The sequence below is a fragment of the Balaenoptera acutorostrata genome, chromosome 1, assembly GCF_949987535.1.
Source record: "Balaenoptera acutorostrata chromosome 1, mBalAcu1.1, whole genome shotgun sequence".
NCBI lineage: Eukaryota > Metazoa > Chordata > Mammalia > Artiodactyla > Balaenopteridae > Balaenoptera > Balaenoptera acutorostrata.
Genome location: NC_080064.1, coordinates 8,581,442 through 8,601,156, shown reverse-complemented (window position 1 = coordinate 8,601,156; position 19,715 = coordinate 8,581,442). Strand labels below are relative to the sequence as shown.

The window sequence follows — 19,715 nt, the reverse complement described above, 5'->3', positions numbered from 1 at the left end:
ACCGAGAACACAGCCTGGTACTTAGTATACACTCAATAAATATTTGCTGAATGAACGAACAGCCTGAAGCTCTTAGAAGAAGTGCCCATCTGGTGCCAATATGTTTCACAATCTAAATTACCCAGAAAAATAAATGGATGATTTATCTTATTTATTTATTTTAAAAATATAATTATTTTTTTTTAATTAATTAACTTATTTATTTTTGGCTACTTTGGATCTTCGTCCCTGCCCACGGGCTTTCTCTAGCTGCAGCGAGCGGGGGCTACTCTTTGTTATGGTGTGTGGTCTTCTCATTGCAGTGGCTTCTCTTATTGCAGAGCACGGACTCTAGGCACGTGGGCTTCAGTAGTTGTAGCACTCGGGCTTAGTAGTTGCGGCACACAGGCTCAGTAGTTGCGGTACTCGGGCTCAGTAGTTGTGGCTTGCGGGCTTAGTTGCTCCGTAGCATGTGGGATCTTCCCGGACTAGGGCTCGAACCCGTCTCCCCTGCATTGATTGGCAGGCAGATTCTTAACTACTGCGCCACCAGGGAAGTCCCGGATGATTTATTTTAAAGGGATTATTCATACACACTTGAAGTAGGAAGCCATCTCATGCTTAGTGGGGGAATTGTGCCCCGAAAATAGCAAAAACAGGGGCATAGTATCATGGAAAACTTTCAGCCATGGGCTTGCCAACAGAAGAAGGGGGGATGGGTACAACCAGATGGGTACCTGGAACCTTCCAGAAGGAACAAGGATAGCGATGTGTGACTTGTCTGCTTCCCTCTGTGCTCTCCATCAGGCATTGCAAAACAGGCCCGCAGAATACCTCTTGTCTTTTGCACAAAAAGAGAGAAATTGAGGAGAGGGGCTTTCCAGTCTCTCTCAGAGACTAGCAAAATCTCCCCGGGCCCCTGTTCATTCTGGAAATCCTTAAGGCACCCTCTGGGACTGGTAGAGCCTAAATCTGTCCTGGGAGTGTCAGCTGCCCAATGGCCGGCCAGCCCGCGATGCTTTGGGAGCGGCATTTATGTCTTAAAAGGCCACTTTTCGAGGAGAAATGCTGTGGATACATTAAGCTGTCGCCCGTTCTTTGGAAAGCCATTATTAACGGAAAACAATAGATTAATAGTTTTAAAACGCTTGTTCAATAAGTAATTTTTATGACTCTGGATAGAGCTCATTAAACATTTCTGTGTGTTATTATAAAGAAGTTTTAAGCGTAAAATCATAAAGTCAATAATCAGAGAATTAGTCACAGCGGCCAGCCACAGGCCATTAGTTTTAGGCGCTGTCAGAGACACCTGTGGCTTTCGCGGGCGAATTTCCTTTTCACACGGCCGTGCTGGCAGCGCCAGCAGCGCCAGGTGGGGCTGGAGAAATGACAGTGCCTGCTGCCTTCCATAAACTTGAGGGGACAGCAAGCAGGTGTGAGCAGCGGGGTGACAGGCAAATATTTACAAAGTGCAAATGTGAATGCAAAACTAAAACGATTCAGGTCAATTTGCACATCCAGGCTAAGACACTTTATTTCCCCAGTGATCTACCTTTCAGAGCTTCCCTCTGCCAGAGGCAGGGCCGTGATCGCTTGCTAAGATAGAAGTGGAAGCTGCCGTGCTTTTAAAAGAAAAGCATGTCACCAGAGAATCCCCTCCAGAAAGGCTTCCAGAGCTGTTTTTTGAAATAACGCATTCATCTCCTATCAAGTATACAACTGAGTCAAGCATTTGAAAAAGAAACCATGAACTTTTAAAAATGACTTAAAAAATCATGACAAAGCAGTATGCGATAATTATGGAAACTAGAGAGAATCCAAAGGAGATAATGAAAATTACCCATAATCTCTCTACCCAGAGACAGTCCTCTGTATATTTTACTCATTCAACAAATATTTATTGACAGCCCTCTATATGCCTGACTGCTCAAGGCACCAAGGATGCAGCGATGAGCAAAACAGACTCCCTGGCCCCATGGAGCTGACCTTTGGGCGGGGGGACATGAGCCTTAAATATAACAAATAGGGTTAGAAGGTATCAAGTGCTACAGAGAAAGGAAGCAGGGCCATAGGATAAAGCAGGTCAGGGTGGGCCTCACTGAAAAGGAGACATTTTTTTTTTTGAATTTTTGAATTCGATTTTATTTATTTTTTTATACAGCAGTTTCTTATTCGTTATCTATTTTATACATATTAGTGTATATATGTCAATCCCAATCTCCCATTTCATCCCACCACCACCCCCCCACTCCTGCCACTTTCCCCCCTTGGTGTCCATACATTTGTTCTCTGCATCTGTGTCTCCAATTCTGAAAGGCAACATTTTTGCAAAGACTTGAAGGAGGTGGGGGAGTGAGCCATGCAGGTATCTAAGAGAAGGAGTTCCACACAGAGGGCACAGCCAGTGCAAAGGTCCTGAGGCAGCACTGGCATGGCTGAGAAATGGCGGGGAGACCAGTGTGGCTGGAGCAGTGCGGCTGGGAGGGAGATGAGGAAGTGGGAGAGGAGGTCAGGGAGGTGAGGGGGCAAATCATTGGGGCCTGCAAGGACTTTGGCTTTTCCTCGTAGTGAAAAATGGGGAGGTTTGAACAGAGGAGGCACATGAGCTGACTTAGTTTTGAACAGGATCCCGCGGCTGCTGTGTGGAGTGCAGACAATTAGGGGCGAGGCGGAAAGCCAGGAGACAAGGAGCAGGCAGCTGCAGAAACCCAGGACCAGAGTGGGGAGAAGGGGGAGGATTCTAGATGTATTTTGAAGGTAGAACCAATGGGATTTCTTGTTGGGGTATACCTTTCCAGACTTTTTCCTATTTCTGCTATTTTTAATCTCTTACCAGTAAGGAGCTTCTAGGCAGAGCAGCCTTTCAGTTTCTATCTGAAATTTCCAACCTTGTCTGAGATTTCCAACCTTGCAGAGAAGTAGCCTGAGCAAGCTCAACCCATGTTTCTGTCCTCCTCTCATTACAGGGACCTGCAGGGTCCCCCCAGCAGCCTGGATTCTTTTCCTGCCAAATGTGGCTACTTCCTGCGTCACAGTCCTGATGGTAATTTCATTTTTCAAGCCTGATACTTCGCCTTCTGCACGCAGAAGGAAGTGGGTTTGGGAAACATCAGACTCAATGATGTCTCTTGAGAAGCTTGCATTCTGGGAGACACAAGGAGCTCAGCCTGAGCTCAGGTGTCCAGAAAGGGGACACTGTCGCCCTTCCTCCCCATGAAGTCAGCCGAGGGAGAGGGGTGACACCAGGCCCTGCCCTCTCGGAGTTTATGGGCACAAATCTCAGAAGACTGCTGAGATTGTTAACCCAGCTCGGATGCTGCCCCCTCCGGGCCTGGAGACTCCTCCACGCCTCCAGGCGGTCTTCCTAATAGCTGATCACTCCTCCTCTGTGCATTGTACCTGCTTCTACCTTGACACCTGCCACCCTGATTAATAACAGCTGCTCACACCGCATCTCCTGCTAGATCTGCAGTGTCTTTGGGGTAAGGGAGTCCCCCCCACAGTGTTTGCCTTAGGGCCTGGCACACAGTAGGTGCTCAGTGAGGTGAGTAAATGCTGATTGACCATGGAACTGACAGAGCATAAGCCCAGGACCCCTCAGTCGCATGGCCCATTACATGCCTACAAGACCATATGACTCTGTAAACTTTGCAAAAGTAAGATATTTTTATATTGTTTTTCTTAAAGAGGTCCTTCTCCCAAATTGCATGAGCTGCAGGCCGCATACAACATGGACCCCATCCAGGGAAGCAGATTTCAAACCTGGGGTTGGAGGGGTGGGCTCATGCCAGTCAGAGGGGGAACTGATGCTTCTTTGGGGGCCAGGAGGACAAGGAGCCACCCTGATTTAGGCAGCGGCTGATGGCCTGGGGGCTGGAGGGTTGCAGCTCCCTGGGCACACCTGTTGCTTTATTCCACCGCCTGGCCCCCAAGATGGTGTGAACTGCTCCACGGACCCTCATGTTTTCCTCTTCTCTTTTTCTCCTCACCTCCATTTCCTCTTTCCTTCATTTCTTTGTCTTCCTCCCTCAATCCAGCCCAGAATTTCTACCGAGGGGGTTGTGGTCCATCGTGGGGGAGAAATTTCAGGAACTATCCTCTTCCTTCTCTTTCCCTTCCTTTCTGCAATCATCCTGCTCTTTGACGTCCCCTACCTCCCACCCCATCAGTACACACTCTTCTCAGGCCCCACCACAAAGCCTCGAATTGGGTTCGTCCTCTGTGGCTGAATGAGGTCAGCCCCAGCATCTCCTGTGGGACCCACTGGTTTGATATCTTTGAAGCTCCATCTGGCACATGATGCAATGAGCCAGGCAGTCCCAGAGTGGCCACATGCCTTTGGCTTAGTTATTTACCTCCTCTGAGCCTCAACTGCTTCATCTGTAAAATGGGAATAAGAAAGCCTACCCTATGGGATCTTTCTGAGGATTGAGGGAGACAAGTTGTGAGCAGATGCTTGACACCTGTCAAGGGATGTTCAGGCACAAGCTCCTGTTCTGTCCGGACAGGTTGGACCTTCCTGAAATCCGCTGGCCCTGAGGGCTTCCCTGGTGGAGGCTGAACTGCTGGATTCCAGAAGCTGGACCCAGGTTTTGATCCCCGGCAGCCTCAGCTCACTTCCTATCCTCTTCCATGAGAACCGCCCAGCTTCCAGTGGGTTGATGTTAATCATATTTGCTGTGAATAGTCACTGACCTATAATTGCAGCCTATTAACTGTGTTTTCCTCTCTCATTTGCACACAGGAATTTTGTCCTACTTCTAGAAAGCAAATTACAGGTTGGAAACCAGAATATTTCAAAGGGGAGGTGAAAAGTTTGGAGCAGAGTGACTGCTGCATAATGAAGTGTCCAGTGATCGCGTCCAGGCTGGGCCGAGAGAGTGTCCACTGCCGGCCCACATGCATTCAGCTAATGGGCTCAGAGGCCTGGGGGTGGGAGTAGGGGTTCCCAGGCTGGGCTTCTCTCCAGAGGCCGTGGCTCCTGAGCTTCAAGATGTGGCCGGGCCCGCAGGTGGCAGCTGGAGGTGCCGCGTGGCATGGCTCTTCTGCAGACATTCGTGGGCCCTGGCTGGATGCCCGGGTCCGCTGGGCTGTTGTCTGAGCAACCTGGGAAGAGATGGGATGGAGTGGGAGTGGGGCTGTTAAAGGTTCTGAACTAATATTCTCCACTTCCCATCGTCGCTGGCACTGGGGACAGTGGGAGGACGAGATTATCACCAAAGCTGCAATATTATGTCCTGTGTTCTTTTTCTCTCCATTGAAAAAAGTTGCCAGGTTGCATGCTCCTTCTTGACCTGGGTAGTGCCGAGGAATTATAGACTTTTAGTCATAAAAATACCTCCGTTACAATCAGGTATAATGTCTCCATTTTAAAGATCAGGAAACAGGAAAGGAGAAATGAAAAGAGGAGTTTGGCACAAAAAGCCTGCTAATGACAATCACCATTCACGCAACAAGCGTTTATTAAGCACCTACTATATGCCAGGTGTTGTGCTGTTGCTAAGGGAACAGATTTGAATGAGACGTGGAGCCTTTGCCCCAGGAAGGCTTTATAGCTGTGTTCTCGTCTGGTCTGAATTTTCAAGCAGGTGTGTCTGGCAGGGAGCATCCCCGGACCACGGCTCAGAGGACCTGAGCTCCTCCAACTCTGAGCCCAGCTCACTGCCGTCTTGGGCCCATGGGCAGACCTCTCTGAGATTCCTTTGCTTCCCAGTCTTAAGGAGCAGGGGCAGAGTGGCAAGGCTTCCTCTGCCTACTTGCCTTTTTAGTGGCACAAGTGGCCACACCAAGCCTGGTACTGGTCCTCCTAAGAATCGCAGGGTTGGACCCCAGGATCCCCAAGCATTGCCACCAGCGCGTTCCTTTGACATTCCGGCGCTGGTCACTCCTCCCTCTGCACTGGGCCTGTAATTTTGGGAGCTGCCGCCAGGCGGACGGCGTTGCAGGTGTCATGCGACATTGGGCTGAGTGACTGGGAAAAGCAGGACACGCTCCCGGCCCAGGGGCCTGCTTTATTTCCAACCACCTGCCTTTGAAGCCCGGATACCTGAATCCCAGCATCCTTCACCAAGCGAGGTATGGGCGTGTGCGGTGGCCCCAAGTCCCAGAGCACAGACGCAGAGAGGTGGGCAGCAAGTACTCAGCAGAAGACAGGTCTCCGCAGCCCTGTCCCCCCTCCCCGCCACCCCGTTCCCCCCGCTGAGAACCTCATCGAATTGACTGATTCATTCCTGGTGACTTCTGCAGCCGCGGCTTCCGTGTCTGCACCTTGAACTTGCATTAAGTTTTAATTAAAGCCGTTTCACCGGCCTTGCCCTTGGCTAAATGCAGCTGTGGGCACAGGGCACATAGATATTTAATACTCTGCCTCTCCCCGCTGAAAGCGCAGGGTGCCCAAGGGTGTACCCGAGCTGTGCCCGCTCCCAGCGATCCGCCGCACTGGCTTAAGTGTGCCCACAGGCCCCGAGCGGGAGGCCGCGCAATAACTATTCATTGCCCTGGGTTAAGTGTGCCCAGGGGCACCCGTAAACTCAATGCAGTGATTAGCGATTGCTCCCAGGGAAGGCTGCCCGAGGTCCTGCGAAATGTCCTCGGCCCTAAATATAGCCTCCGCGTGGGGCCTTAAAGGGCCGTGCGTTTTTGCTTTGCTCTTGATCTGTCTTCTCTTCCTTCTTGGAGCAGAACTGTCTCCCTCTTCAAAGCTCAGCCTCCGGGGGGCTTCCCTGCCTTCCTCCAGGTTGCAGTGGAGGACAGGAGTGGAAACGATGGGACAGCTTTGGTGGTGGCAAAGGCAGATGCCGAATCCCCTCCATCCTCTCACCAAAGTGCAGGCATCTGTCCCATTCCTGCCCCTTCGCCCCGCAAGTGAAGGCAGCACCTCCAAAGACAAGGAAACAGCCAGCCTCACTCAAGGAGCTCCCCGTGGGCCATCGTGAGCCTGCTGCCAGGAGGGGCTCTCAGGGCCAAGGAGCAGCAGGGCTGGGGAGCAGAGAAGGCTGAGCTGCCTGGGGTCTCCTCCCAGTCCCTTTCGCTTCTTTCTCCTGCAGGAAGCCCCTCTCTGTCCCTCCGTATGGAGGAGTGGGAGTGGTCTTGGATGGGGGCATCATCAAGGCAAGTCAGTCCCCTCTGGCCTCATTCCTCCCCACATTGTATAGGGAGGGGTGTTGGTCAGATGATCTCCGAGGGGCCCTCGGCTGGTCCGTGACGCCTTCCTTGTGCCGAGACTTCCCTGCCAAGGTCTGAAGCAAATGCAAAGCGGAGTTTGGAGAAAGCAGAAAGAACTGAGAGAAGGGCAGGGTGGAGGGTGTGGGCTGCAGCAGAAGCTCCAGGAAAGGTGCCCAGCCCACACCATCACCTTCCCCTCATCTGTGCATTTCTCAGATGACCATCTGGGAGAACGGTCCCCCCGTGGCGTGGCTGCGAGGTTCACAGGCGGTACGGTGACTGACCATCCCAGTTTGCCTGGGCCTTTCCTGTTTTGGCACTAAGTCCCAGGGGGACCTGCTCAGTCCCCAGGAAACTGGGATGGGTGGTCACCCCGAGTTCAGTGCCAGTGGTGAAAGTGTCCGCCCTTGGAAGCCCTCCCTCCACCATTGCTATTTGGATCTGAAAAGGAAAGAGAAAGGGCGAGGGAGAAATGGGTGAACTCGGGAGAAAAACAAGGTGGGAGGACTGGGAGATGACCATCTCGGCCACGCGCCTGCGCTCTTGGCCTTGCCAGCTGCTCCCGGAACCCTAGCCGCCCCCTTGTCCAGGCCCAGGGTGGCAGCTGAGGCAACGACATTTCCCTGGGTCTGTTGACACTGGAGTCTCAGAACATAAATGATTTTCTTGTCTTAATGAGCAAACAACCCAGCCGTGTGGCTCTCTCGCCGGCCTCCTGCTGGGGTAATTGCCAGCGCTTCTGTGCTCAGACAGAAATGTTTACTCTCACCTTCGCTTACTGCTTTGCCAGGAGATGTTGCTTCCTTTTGGTTCTGCAGGTCTCCCTGCCCCTACCCCTGGGAAGCACCAGTGGACATGTAGGTGGGTCAGGAGCAACTTTCTGGAAGGTTCTGCCAGGCCTGGTGCTTGGGGACACCCTGAGGCAGGAGGTTTTGGTTTCTGTTCTCCTTTGGAACGTTGGTGGACAAGGACAGCTCTGCTGGGCTTGTGTCTTGGCAGCCGAGGTTGGAAGCGTTCCCTGGTGTCCTGCAGGCAGAGGCCATCTGAGAGGAAATCTGAGGAGGGGTCCCGGCTTTGGGTTGAAGGCCTCTGAGGTCCTTCTCGTGCTAAGATTCTCTCTGCACAGTCTCCAGTGATGGGAAGCTCATTCCTTTGCAAGACCACCTGTTCCCATATTGCCCAGCTGTTTCCCCAAACTTTCCTTCTGCTGGTCCTCTGTTCTCCGCAGCCCCCCCGGAAGGAGCCGGTCCCTTCTCCATTTCACAGCCCTTTGAATATTTGAAGTCAGTGAGCTTTCCCTTCCTCAAGTCTTCTCCTGAATTCCTCTTGCTAGTCCTCCTAGGATAGGGGCCGGGGGCCCCTCTCTGTCCCCCTCCCGCCCTCCAGGCACCCGCCTTTATTCAAGGCCCCGATGGCCAATGTCCCTCTGGAGCATTGCAAAGGGAACCGAGGCCAGGACTCAGACCGGGCAGCGTGTGGGTCACCCTTTGGCCTTGCTAGTGGGGGTAACGGCTCATTGGATCTTTCAGCCCTGTGGCGCACCTACCACGTGCCCAGCGCTCCTGTCAGGGGTCTGCTTCCCTGGAGCGTAAGGAGTGTAAATGTCCAGGTTGCCTTCCTCCCTCGTGGCCCTGCCTATTCTCCCCTTGGCCCTGTCACCTTCCTGAGTGTGCTCTCAAGTGCGCCTTCTCCTTGACCCCCTAGCGACCCCATCTCCTTGGCCAGACTGTTTATGAGTACCTCCTGTTTGTCCAGACCCCGTGGCTGCTGTCCATCGGAGGGGAGCCGGTGGCTTCTCTGGGGGACGCCAGCCTGATGGGATCATCAACAGCACGATGATCAGCATGGACGTCACCGCCACCACCCTCACCATCCAGAGCCCAAGGCAAGACCTTGTCCAGAGGCAGGAGGTCAGTGGCGGGCAGCAGCCCTACCCGGCGGGGAGCCTCAAGGCGTGGCACCCTCGGGGAGGCCCCGGAGAGCAGTCTGCCGGCGCTCCAGTGCCGATTCAAATGTCCACCTGGAGACCGGATAGATTTAGGCAGGCAGCTTCGAAAATTGGGCCCCATTAGCGTCAAGCGCTCCGCGTGGCAGATGAGCGGCTCCTGCAATCACGCGTTCAGCTCGTAGTCCTGATCGTGGTGGCAGGAACGTAATTACCATCTCTTTAAATAGCCCAAAGTTGCCGTGGAAGAGAAGACGGCTCACATGACATTTGCTCCGAGCTCGCTTTCCTGCTAAAAATATCCCGGCTAAATAATATATCCTGGTTGCATTGGAACAACAGTCCCTGACCTGAGCTCTGGGACCCTTGGGGGTTCAGTCCACAGGCTGGTCCGAAGGTGGGAGGGGGGGCCCTGTGGAGGGAGTTTGCTTCTGGAAGGAGCAGTTTCGGAGGCCACGGGGAGACAATCCTGCCTCAGCAAGCGTTGCACACCCCACAGGGCTCCTGCTGCTTATGGCTTGTCTTTAGGAGCCGCTGGCCCACGGGGTGAGACCCAAGAGGGCCCCCAATGCCCATCCTTTCCGGCTACATCGCCCTCTTGTCCCTTTTGTGTTCCTCCCTCCTCTGGCACCTTATGTCCGTGGTCCCACCCCACCTCGCCTCTTCTTAGCCCCAACCTTGGCCATGCGTTCCTGAATTGCTTGGGACAGAGAGACCTTGGCTCTTTCTGGCGGGTACAAGTGTGTGTGGAGCAGGGGTGGGGTGTAGAGAGTGGATGAAAAGTGGAATCATCCACTTTTCCAAACCCGAGGTCTTTGAACTCCTGGGAAGTCCCAAGATGGCCTCCAGGGGGTCTGAGAACAAAGATGAGAGAGGGTCTGCGGTCTTCATCAGGCTCTTGAGGGCTCCATGCTCTGACAGAGGTTGGGACCCTTGATCTAGACCCTGTATGTGATAACTATTTCATTCAGCTTGGGGTGTGATACAGAGAGGCCCGGAGTCTGGAAGACCACTTCCTACCTCCGGGGAATTTAAATTCTAAGGAACTCTGTATGCAAAGTTAGGTACATCAAAGGCTTCATCCTGAGTGGGTAGATCTGAGATGACTAAGACTTGACATTTGTATAGAATTTTATCATGCATGAGATTTCATGATGGGACTCTGGGGAGTTTAGGGCACTGGGGACGGCCTCACCAAGCCCCCAAACATCCCTTTCCTTATTCATAATGCTTGAAATCCTTTTACTTGGAGACAGATGCTTTCATTTAGCCACTGCAGAGCTGGCTTTAAATGCCCCTGTGAGAGGGCTGACACAACGAAATTCTTGCTAAAGTGTAAACAACTGATACAAGCTTTATTTCTTAAGAGCAGCTTTGGTAATGGAAGGGGCACCAGGCTAGGCCACCAAGCTGAAGACAGTCTTGGCAGAGACATTTCTGCAACTTCCACGGGCAGCCCCGCTCTCAGCATCTGCTTCCTCACGGGTCTTTGCAAACAGCAGGATCCCCAGGTGTTTGGGGATGGCCTTTCCTTCTCTTCTGCATCAGTGCAGTCACGTTCCAGCCCAGACAGTGATACCGAACACCGAGTAATCCCATGTCACCAATCCCGAAAGTGCCGGCCACGGGTGTGGCCTCTGGCTGAGGTCCTGTCACCACCCTTTCGTCCACGTGCCTGCAGAGTGTGTATTTTTCTGTGTCACGCGTCCTTCCCCATTCCAGTGTCATCCCAGCCAGAGATGGAGGTCTTGTTCACATCCCAAAGCAGAGACTGGATCTGGTCAAAAGAGGTTCCTACTTGGAGGAAAGCCTGAGCCTAAAATTCCCGGGTCCCCCAGTTCCTTACCTTCACAGTGACCGAAAACAGGGACTTTGCGGCGGTCGGTGTCCTGGCGGCTGGGGTGATCCAGGTCCAGGTCAGGGTCTTGGTGGTGGCATCGGCTGTCCTGCCCCTTCTGGAGACCCCTTCTCCTTGGGCCACTGATGCCATGTGGAGTCAGAGACGTGACAGCAGAGCTGTGGAGCCAGCAGAAAATGGACCTTTGCCACTTATAGCCCGGAAGCCTGGCACTCTTGCCAGGGTGGCCCCACAGGAGGGCAGCCACAGGACACAGGATGCACCCTGCCACACGGGACTAACTCCTCGCTGCCCCACAGCAATGCCAGGAGGCCCAAGGAGCTCTGGGGACGCAGGCTTTCTATAGGGTGGTCCTGAGCCTGGGATTTGCCGAGGTGGCCGCCCCCATCCTCTGGTCGGCGGAGAGCTCCTTCCAGGGTGTGGGTGAGAGTCACGGTGAGGGTGTGCCTGCTGGCCCTGCCTGTGGTTCTTCCTCCCATGACAAGGCTTCCTCTTCCCCGGCCTGACAGGTCCCACACCCAACCCGGGTAAACGATGGTGTCAGGCACACTGGTTGGAACTGGCCGGGGAGCAGGAGGGCTGCGGGGAGCTAGGTGGAGTCAAAGTGCCGGGGAGGGGGCGGGGGACACATCAACTTTCTAGCTAGCTGCAGGACCTGGGCGACTCACTTCACCTTGTTGAGCCTCAGTTTCTTCCATCTGCAAAATGGAAATAGCCTGGGACTTCCCTGGTGGCGCGGTGGATAAGACTAAGAGCTCCCTATGCAGGGGGCCCGGGTTCGATCCCTGGTCAGGGAACTAGATCCCACATGCATGCTGCAACTAAGGAGCCCGCCTGCCACAACTCAGACCCGGTGCAACCAAATAGATAAATAAATATTTTTTTAAAAGTGGGAATACCGCTACCTGTTGTGAGGACTGGAGATGATGGAGTTAGGAGCTCAGCAGAGTTCCTGGCACAAGAGGAGCCACTTCTGTTTCGATCGTCCAGCGACCTGCGTGGGCTCCAGTTCCACGGGTCACCTACCGCAGGGATCCCCAACCCCCGGGCCGTGGCCTGTTAGGAACTAGGCCACAGAGCAGGAGGTGGGCGGCGGGCGAGTGAGCAAAGCTTCATCTGCCCTTTCCTCATAGCTTGCATTACCACCTGAACCATCCCCCTGCCTTCCATGGAAAAACTGTCTTCCGCGAAACCGGTCCCTGGTGCCTGAAAGGTCGGGTAGGCTCCTTGGCAAGAGCACTATGCGAGGCCACTTATTTCTTTTTCTTTTTTTTTTATTGGAGTATAGTTGCTTTACCACTTATTTCTTAACCAAGACAAACCCTCCTCTAAACGTGGTGTGTGTCCTCCGTGCCAGGATGCTGGGATTCAAGTCTTGAAAGGCGTTTTTGGTGAAAGCACAGCTACCAGACAACCTGGTATTCACAAAATCACTAGGAGCAGAACGCATTGAAATACAGCATAAGGAAATACACATAATTCACAAATGATGTCGATCACTTTCATCTTCGACTTCCTAACTGTCCTCAATAGAAGACAGACGCAAAGGAGATTTAACTCAGATGTTAATAGTGCAAGAATGCCCCGTTACCAGGATATGATGTTTCGGTGCTGCATAAAAATGTAATTATATTCAGAACTATATTTAAAGATTAAAAGGGGGACTGCCTACCATCCAGCCCCAAATTCAGAATTAGAAACAAAGGAAAAGGCGGGGCGGGGATGAGTTCTAACAGTCTGCTAAAAATGGAAATGTTTCCTGAAAGTTTTTACACATTTCGGCTGTTTTTATTTTAACAGTTTCCTGCAGCGATGACATTGATTTTGGAAAGGGAGGGCCAGAACTTTATCCAACAAATATTCGCTAAGCATTTGCTGTGCGTGAGGCCCCGTGGGAGGGAACAGAGGCCGCCAGATTCGGTCCTTGCTTTCAACTAGTGGCCTGCCTGGAAGGGGAGAGAAGCAATGTCCAGAGAGTTGAAACGGAGGGCAGGCGGGCTTGAGGGAGACGCCAAGGAGCAGGTGACCTTTGTCCTGGGCTTTGAGGAGAGGGTAGGTTCTTGGTAGGGACATAGTACATAAAATACAAAAATAGCTGGGGCAACAGCAATAAGAACATTTTAGAAAGGCGTTTTGGCCTCTCTGGAAAGATTTACACGGGGAAAGAATGTTCTCTTCCTCGTTTTATTAATTTCATATCAGCAGCCAGAATTAACCTCTCCCTTCCCTGGTTTCCAGCACACCTTCCCTGCACCTCCCCTGCAGCTTCTAGGTCTTTCTCTTCTTATTGTTAGTGGTACATGCTCTTGTCTCTCCCTGTGGTCTATGAGCTCCTTGCCATCAGGGGCCGTGCCCTATTCAGCATTTTACTCTTCATGGGCCTTATCACACTGCCTTGCCCTTGGTAAGCACTTAATACATGCTTGTTGGATTGAATTTTCACCAGGCTTTTTTTTTTTTTTTTAAGCCAGGCTTTGGTTTAGGTTATTTATTTATTTATTTATTTATTGGCTGTGTTGGGTCTTCGTATCTATGCAAGGGCTTTCTCTAGTTGTGGCAAGCAGGGGCCACTCTTCATCGCGGTGCGCGGGTCTCTCACTGTCGCGGCCTCTCTTGTTGCGGAGCACAGCCTCCAGACGCACAGGCTCAGTAGTTGTGGCTCACAGGCCCAGTTGCTCCGCGGCATGTGGGATCTTCCCAGGCCAGGGCTCGAACCCGTGTCCCCTGCATTGGCAGGCAGACTCTCAACCACTGCGCCACCAGGGAAGCCCTCACCAGGCATTTTAAAAAAAATGTTTTAGACAAAGAACATTTCTCTGGGATAATATGTGGCGAATATGTTGGAATATTAGGGCACCAGGATTGCCTAAGCACTTGGTGGTTACAGATTTTTAAAAATCTCCTTCCTCTCCGCCAAAAAGTGATTAGAACCTGTGGGAGAAATCCTAATTATGTAAGGTTGGAGGTATCAAGAGCAGTGGAGGCAATGGAGAGCCCAGCCTGAGAAGAGAAGCCAAGAGGGTGGTTTAGCTACCGCTGTTTTACATTGTAAAGCAGGGGTTACTGGCAAAAATGCCTCTAGGGGTCAGGCAGGGAGTGTAAAGGAATGAGGGTAAGAAAACCCATGGCCCAAGGGTGGGATGACAAAGCTCAGTGTAGGAGCCAGTGGGGAGTGGTGGGGACTCCAGTGGTGAACTGGCAGCCACCAGACCCCTTCTTTTTTTTTGTTTTTGTCTGCATTGTGTCTTCGTTGCTGTGCACGGCTTTCTCTAGTTGCGGCGAGCGGGCGCTATTCTTCGTTGCTGTGTGCGGGCTTCTCATTATGGTGGCTTCTCTTGTTGCGGAGCACGGGCTCTAGTCACCCAGGCTTCAGTAGTTGTGGCACGCGGGCTCAGTAGTTGTGCCTTGCGGGCCCTAGAGCCCAGTCTCAGGAGTTGTGGCGCACGGGCTTAGTTGCTCCGCAGTGTGTGAGATCTTCCCGGACCAGGGCTCAAACCCGTGTCCCCTGCATTGGCAGGCGGATTCTTAACCACTGCGCCGCCACCAGGAAGTCCCACCAGACCCTTTTCAAGAGAGTAGTCTCATTTAAGTGGAGCCGATTCCTGCCTTGTAGAGAGGCAGGCCAGTGTGGCCAAATCTTCTGACTTTCCAGGGGAAGCTGGAAAATTATAAAATTTTGTCAGTTAATTTAAAAATATTTAAAACCCTCTGCAGGCCAAACCAAACATGTCTAAGGGCTATATTTGATCCGTGAGCCAGAATTTGCAACTGGGGGTGCATTTTTGCCTCCCGGGGGAACATTTAGCAATGTCTGGAGACATTTTTGATTGTCACAACGCAGGGGGACGCTACTCGCATGTGGTGGGTAGAGGCCAGGGATCCTGCTAAACATCTTGCAGTGCACAGGAGCCGTCTCCCCGACACAACAAAGAATGATCTTGCCCAGGATGTCAACGGGGTCGAGGCAGAGCCTGGGTCTGTGTGGTTCCTGGGGCTGGGCTGATGGATTTGGCCTCAAAATAGGGAATGGCTCAGAGACGACACCGGCTGGTGGCATCAAGCAGAGGCAGAGAGTCAGGGACAGGTGTTCTTTAGAGAAAACCTGAAATTCTGTGATTCAATTTCAGAACTAGGGACTTCCCTGGTGGTGCAGTGGTTGGGACTCCGCGCTCCCAGTGCAGGGGGTCTGGGGTCCATCCCTGGTCGGGGAACTAGACCCCACATGTATGCCGCAACTAAGAGTTCACATGCCGCAACTAAGACCCGGCGCAACCAAATAAATAAATAAAATAAAAATTAAAAAAAAAAGAAATAGATTTTGATGCCTGCATGATCTCAAAAAGGACTCCAGGTCAAAGGTCTGTGAAATTCAGCCAAGGAGGACAGTTCCTAATCCGGTGCTTGAACTTGACCTCTAAAGCCTCTATTTCCCCGTCTGTAAAAAGGGGACCCATGTGGCCCCTCCAGCAGGGTGTTGGGAGGATTCTGCTCCCTTAGGAGAAGGACTGACCTCTGCTTCCTTTCTGGGAGGTTTAGGACGGGAGTTGTCTGCCTCAACTGCCATACCGAGGACCACTCCCCAGCAGGAGCCCCTCCAGGAGGAATACCATCTGCTGCCTTTTCCCAGTTCCAAACTGCAGGAGGCCTCCGGGAAGGGTTTTCTCAGAGTTTCGCTCACTAGCCTTCCCGTGGACCAGCCAATGGAAGTCCCTCGCCCTGACTTCCACCCACGGTTTCCCTTGAAGGGTGCATCCCCGCGAGGCATCAGTGGACCCAGCCAGGCGCGAGGCCCCTCTCTTTCACCACCATTCCACCAAAGGGAGTCCCACTCAGACCTCCGGCCATGTCTCCTCCTCTTCAAATTCCCACCATTCCCCAGAGAAAGCGGGGCTCCCCGAGAGCTTCCACCTGAGCGCAGCCCAGCTGTCTTGCCTGGCTCACGGCCACGCAGGGCCTTGGGACCCGGCACAAGGAGGTGGAGGGGAGGGCCCGCGGCGGTGCACACAGACCGGAGGGAAACCGAGGCACGCTTCAAAGGAGCTGGAGCCCAGGAGCCAGGCCTGAGGTCGCAGCTGCCACAGGCCTTTCCCCGGGCTGCCATCCTCAGGGTGGCTGAAACCACATCCTGTTATTTCTGATGCTTTTTCTCTCTCCACTGTTCTCTCGCTGAAGAAGGGGCTTGGACCTTTTCTGCGAACAGCCAAACCTGCGGAAGAAGGTGGACATCTACTGGCTTCCTTTTTCCCTTTCCCAGAGGATCAGCTCCCCCAGGGAAAGCGGGGTGACCTGGACCCCCTGCCTTCAGCTGCACTGTCCTCAGTGTCCATAGTAGTTGTCCAGTCTTCGCGCCCCCTGGGCCTGGGCCATGCCTTTGTCCTCAGATGTCTCGTTTCCAGCTGCCTCTCTGGGGGTCCCAATAGTCTCAGGCCATCTGTTACCCTAAGTGGCAGTCTAGGCCTGAGCAGAGCCCCGCCTAGCTACCAGGAAGTCCCCTCCTACTGGAAGGCTGTCACAGGGGGACGTGGCTGCCGACCAGCCCATGCGGGGGCCCTGGCAGGCCAGCAAGGAGGTCCAGCCGTTGACAAAGCCCTTGGTGACCAGCCTGGCTGAAGAGGTGCTGTGTTCCCGCGGCTCCCCTGGAGATCCCCAGGAAACATCCTCCAGAGCAGAAGCTGGGGGGCCACCCAGGGAGGGGCCAGAGGGCACCTGGGCCTCTCATTCCCAGAACCAAGTCAGGACCTGGAGGGGACTCACCCTCCTTGTGGGGATGGATGCCACAGCACTGCCCCAGTGGTGAATACTTCCAAGGTGTGGTGGCAGCAGGCCCCAGTGGCCGTCTGAGGGCCTCAGGACCGGAGCGCAAGGGGAGGCACAGGGAGGGCCCAGCCGCCCCCTGCCAATTCTTCCTGCTGAGCAGCTGCCAGCAGAGTGCAGCTCCCGAGAGCCATCTGGCCTCCGCCTCCGAGAAGCCCACTGCCTCATCTGTGGGAAAGTCATGTAGAGCCTGAGGCCTCAAGTCAGCCTGTAGCTGGCCAGCGGAGCAGGCTGAGACGGGGGCCACACACACGTCCAGCAACCTCAGAGCCTGTGGCCTCCCACGGACATTTCCTCACCCAGCCTGGTCAACCTAGAGACCCTTTCACTGCTGGCCAGGGTACCCCCCGGCAGGAGCCAGCAGAGCCCACACTGGCAACCAGCCTTGAAAGGCACAGGCCTCCTGAGCTTCAGAACATCATGCAGGGGCTTCTGAGAGACCCCCTTGCTGGGGTGTGTCCTGGGAGCACCCCAGGGGATGCCAAGTGTGAAACAGCGCGGTGGGCAGCATTGGGGCATGCCTCCCACCCGCTTGGACTGCCCACGAGTGCAGGCCCCAGCGTTTTTGTTCTTGCCCTTTCGCTGTTAAATGTGTGAGGCATGGGGGAGGGGAAAGTTTGCAGGCTCTGCAGCCAGGCTGCTGTGGTTCAAGGCCCAGTCCTTTCACTCTTTAGCTGTGTGACCTTGGGCAAGGCACTAACCTCTCTGTGCCTCAGTTTCCCAATCAGTCAAATAGGGGGTGATACTAGTTCTTCCCAATGGGTCTGTTTAGGGGCAAGCAAGAAGATGGACACAGGCCTCTAGCTCAGAACCTGTGAGCCATTCTTGAGGTCATTACTGCTGCCGTCCTGGCAAATCAGAGAAGCTGAACAGCTGGGCTCCCAGACCCAGGCAGAGGGGATGTTTGCTTATTCCAGGAGAGCATGGAAAGCCTTCAGCCATAGTTCAGACATCTTTCTGAGAAGGTAGGTGGTGATAAGATCCTATGATGTGAGAAGCCCTCTCCCCTGGGCCCCAGGGGGCCATGACCCCAGGTCTCTAAAGAACCCCCTGAGTGTTACTGCTTTGTTTTTATGACTCACCACTCCCTTCCTCTGGTTCCCATGGCAGCAGCTGGTACCCTGCTGGCTTGGACAGCTCCGGTGACCCCTGTTGACCCCCAGGGATGCCAATGTTCCCAGGCTCCCTGGCCCAGAAGCCCAGCTGTGGCCTGAGCCAGAGTGGTACCTAGTGCTTCCCTGGAAGGGTAGCAACCCTACCCCCACCCCCAGGCCGGCCCATCACTAGAAGAGGGATTTGAAACGCAGCCAAGAAGAAGAGGCCTTCGGCAACGCCCGGAATGTGAAATAAATAAATAAATAAATAAATAAATAAATAAATAAATAATCAGGGTTGTCTTGGCTGATGAACGGTCTCTGCCTCGAGGATGACTTCTCCCCCTGCCCGCCCTCCCTCCTTCCTCCTTCTCCGGGCAGATCCATCCCAGGCAAAAGCTTAATAGTCCCATTTAAGGCTTTTCCTTTTCGCCACAGAATTGAGCTGCTCCTGCCATTACGAGGTTTTCAGCTTCTCTCTGAAATCAAATTACTGACTCCATTTAATTTTTTAAAAGCTCGGATGATTTCCTTTCTTGAATCGGAGCCGTGACTCCAAGCTCGGCCCCCTCCCCATCCCCCTGCCCCGCCAGGCGTTTCCCCGGGATGGCTGCCCCCATGCCAGGGCAAGCCTGACACCTAGAGGGGAAGCCAGTAAGAGGAGGACCAAGCCTCTGACCACTGCCTTGGACACCTGACTGGGCGGCCTGGACTGGTGAGGAAGGAAGGCCTTGACCTCCTCTAAGCCTGGATCAGCTCATAGGAGCCCGTGGCTTCGGGGCTACAAGGTCTTCAGAGGCTGGTGGGGAAGTTGTTTAGAGCCCAGCGCTGAGGTCGTGGGCTTACCGTTGGCTGGTTCCCCGGATCACTTGCCTTTCCGTAGAGCGTTTCCTGGGCCCCACGGCTCGGTTACGGAGCATGTCCTCTGTGCAGACACCGATCCAGCTTGGAAGGGAAGGGTGAATCGGACAGAGAAAGGCCCACGTGCTCATGTGTGAAGGGGCAGGGAGACTGACAGTAAACACACGCGTGGATGTTTTCACACCAAGTGCTCTGAAGAGTCCTAAACATGCAACGTCGGTGGGGGCAGGTCGTGGGCTGCTTTGGGCGGGATGGTGGGGACGAACCCCCCGAGGAAGTAAATCTGGAAAGGGCTGGGGCAGGGGTATCCGCGCAGAGGCACGGCAAGTGCCAGAGTCCTGGGGAGGGTTGGAGGGACTGAAAGACGCCATCCGGCAGGAGGAAGTGGAAGGGACCAGGGGCCTGCAGGGCCTGAAGGCTGAGGTAGGAGCCCAGCTTTATTCTGGCTTTAAAAGGCTGGACAACAGAGGCACAAGAACAGCAGCAGGGGGACAAGGTGGGGGGGATGAGAGAGGCCCCATGAGGAGTGACTCCAAGGGTTCCCTGTTGAGGGCTTGTGCCGCTCCTGCCCTGCACCTGGAGGACTCGATGGAGGTGGCTGCTGGTGGTGTTTGAGACGTGTCACATCTACCCCAACACCGGCCTGCAGTGTTTCAGCTAGGAGCCAGTCAGTCTCTGTCTCAAGTCTGTCTCTCCTCCGCCCCCAATCACCTCTTCCCCTCTTCGTCTCTGCAGAGATACTCAGCTTGGGGACCTCGTAGACCAGGGGCGCATACCCACCCCAGAAAGTCCTGCCAACCAGGCTGACCCTTTACCAATCCCGCTCACGTTTAACCACCCGCGCCCTTGGAGATGAGACGTCAGGAGTGGAGTTAATGAAATTGCCTGCCTTTACCTGGCATAAATGGCTCTTCACCCCCCAGGCGGGCGGCGATTTGCAAGGCTGAGAGGGTCTGGGCATTAACTGTTCTGGGCACTCTTCCCAGCTCAGCGTTCCGCG

At 53.9% G+C, this 19,715-nt stretch overlaps 1 protein-coding gene across 1 annotated transcript; it reads left to right on the top strand.

Annotated features, from left to right (window-relative positions):
• Positions 1-4,743: 4,743 nt before the first annotated feature.
• On the top strand, positions 4,744-18,298 carry C1H1orf127 (chromosome 1 C1orf127 homolog). Its single transcript, XM_007170072.2, is given in 15 exon segments — positions 4,744-4,880; positions 7,954-8,000; positions 8,899-8,979; positions 8,982-9,143; positions 9,216-9,295; positions 10,811-10,912; positions 10,914-11,004; positions 11,246-11,381; positions 11,432-11,550; positions 16,367-16,451; positions 16,454-16,639; positions 16,642-16,754; positions 17,020-17,077; positions 17,080-17,213; positions 18,293-18,298. Coding segments are annotated over 15 exon segments (1,461 nt in total). The 5' UTR covers positions 4,744-4,819.
• Positions 18,299-19,715: the final 1,417 nt, after the last annotated feature.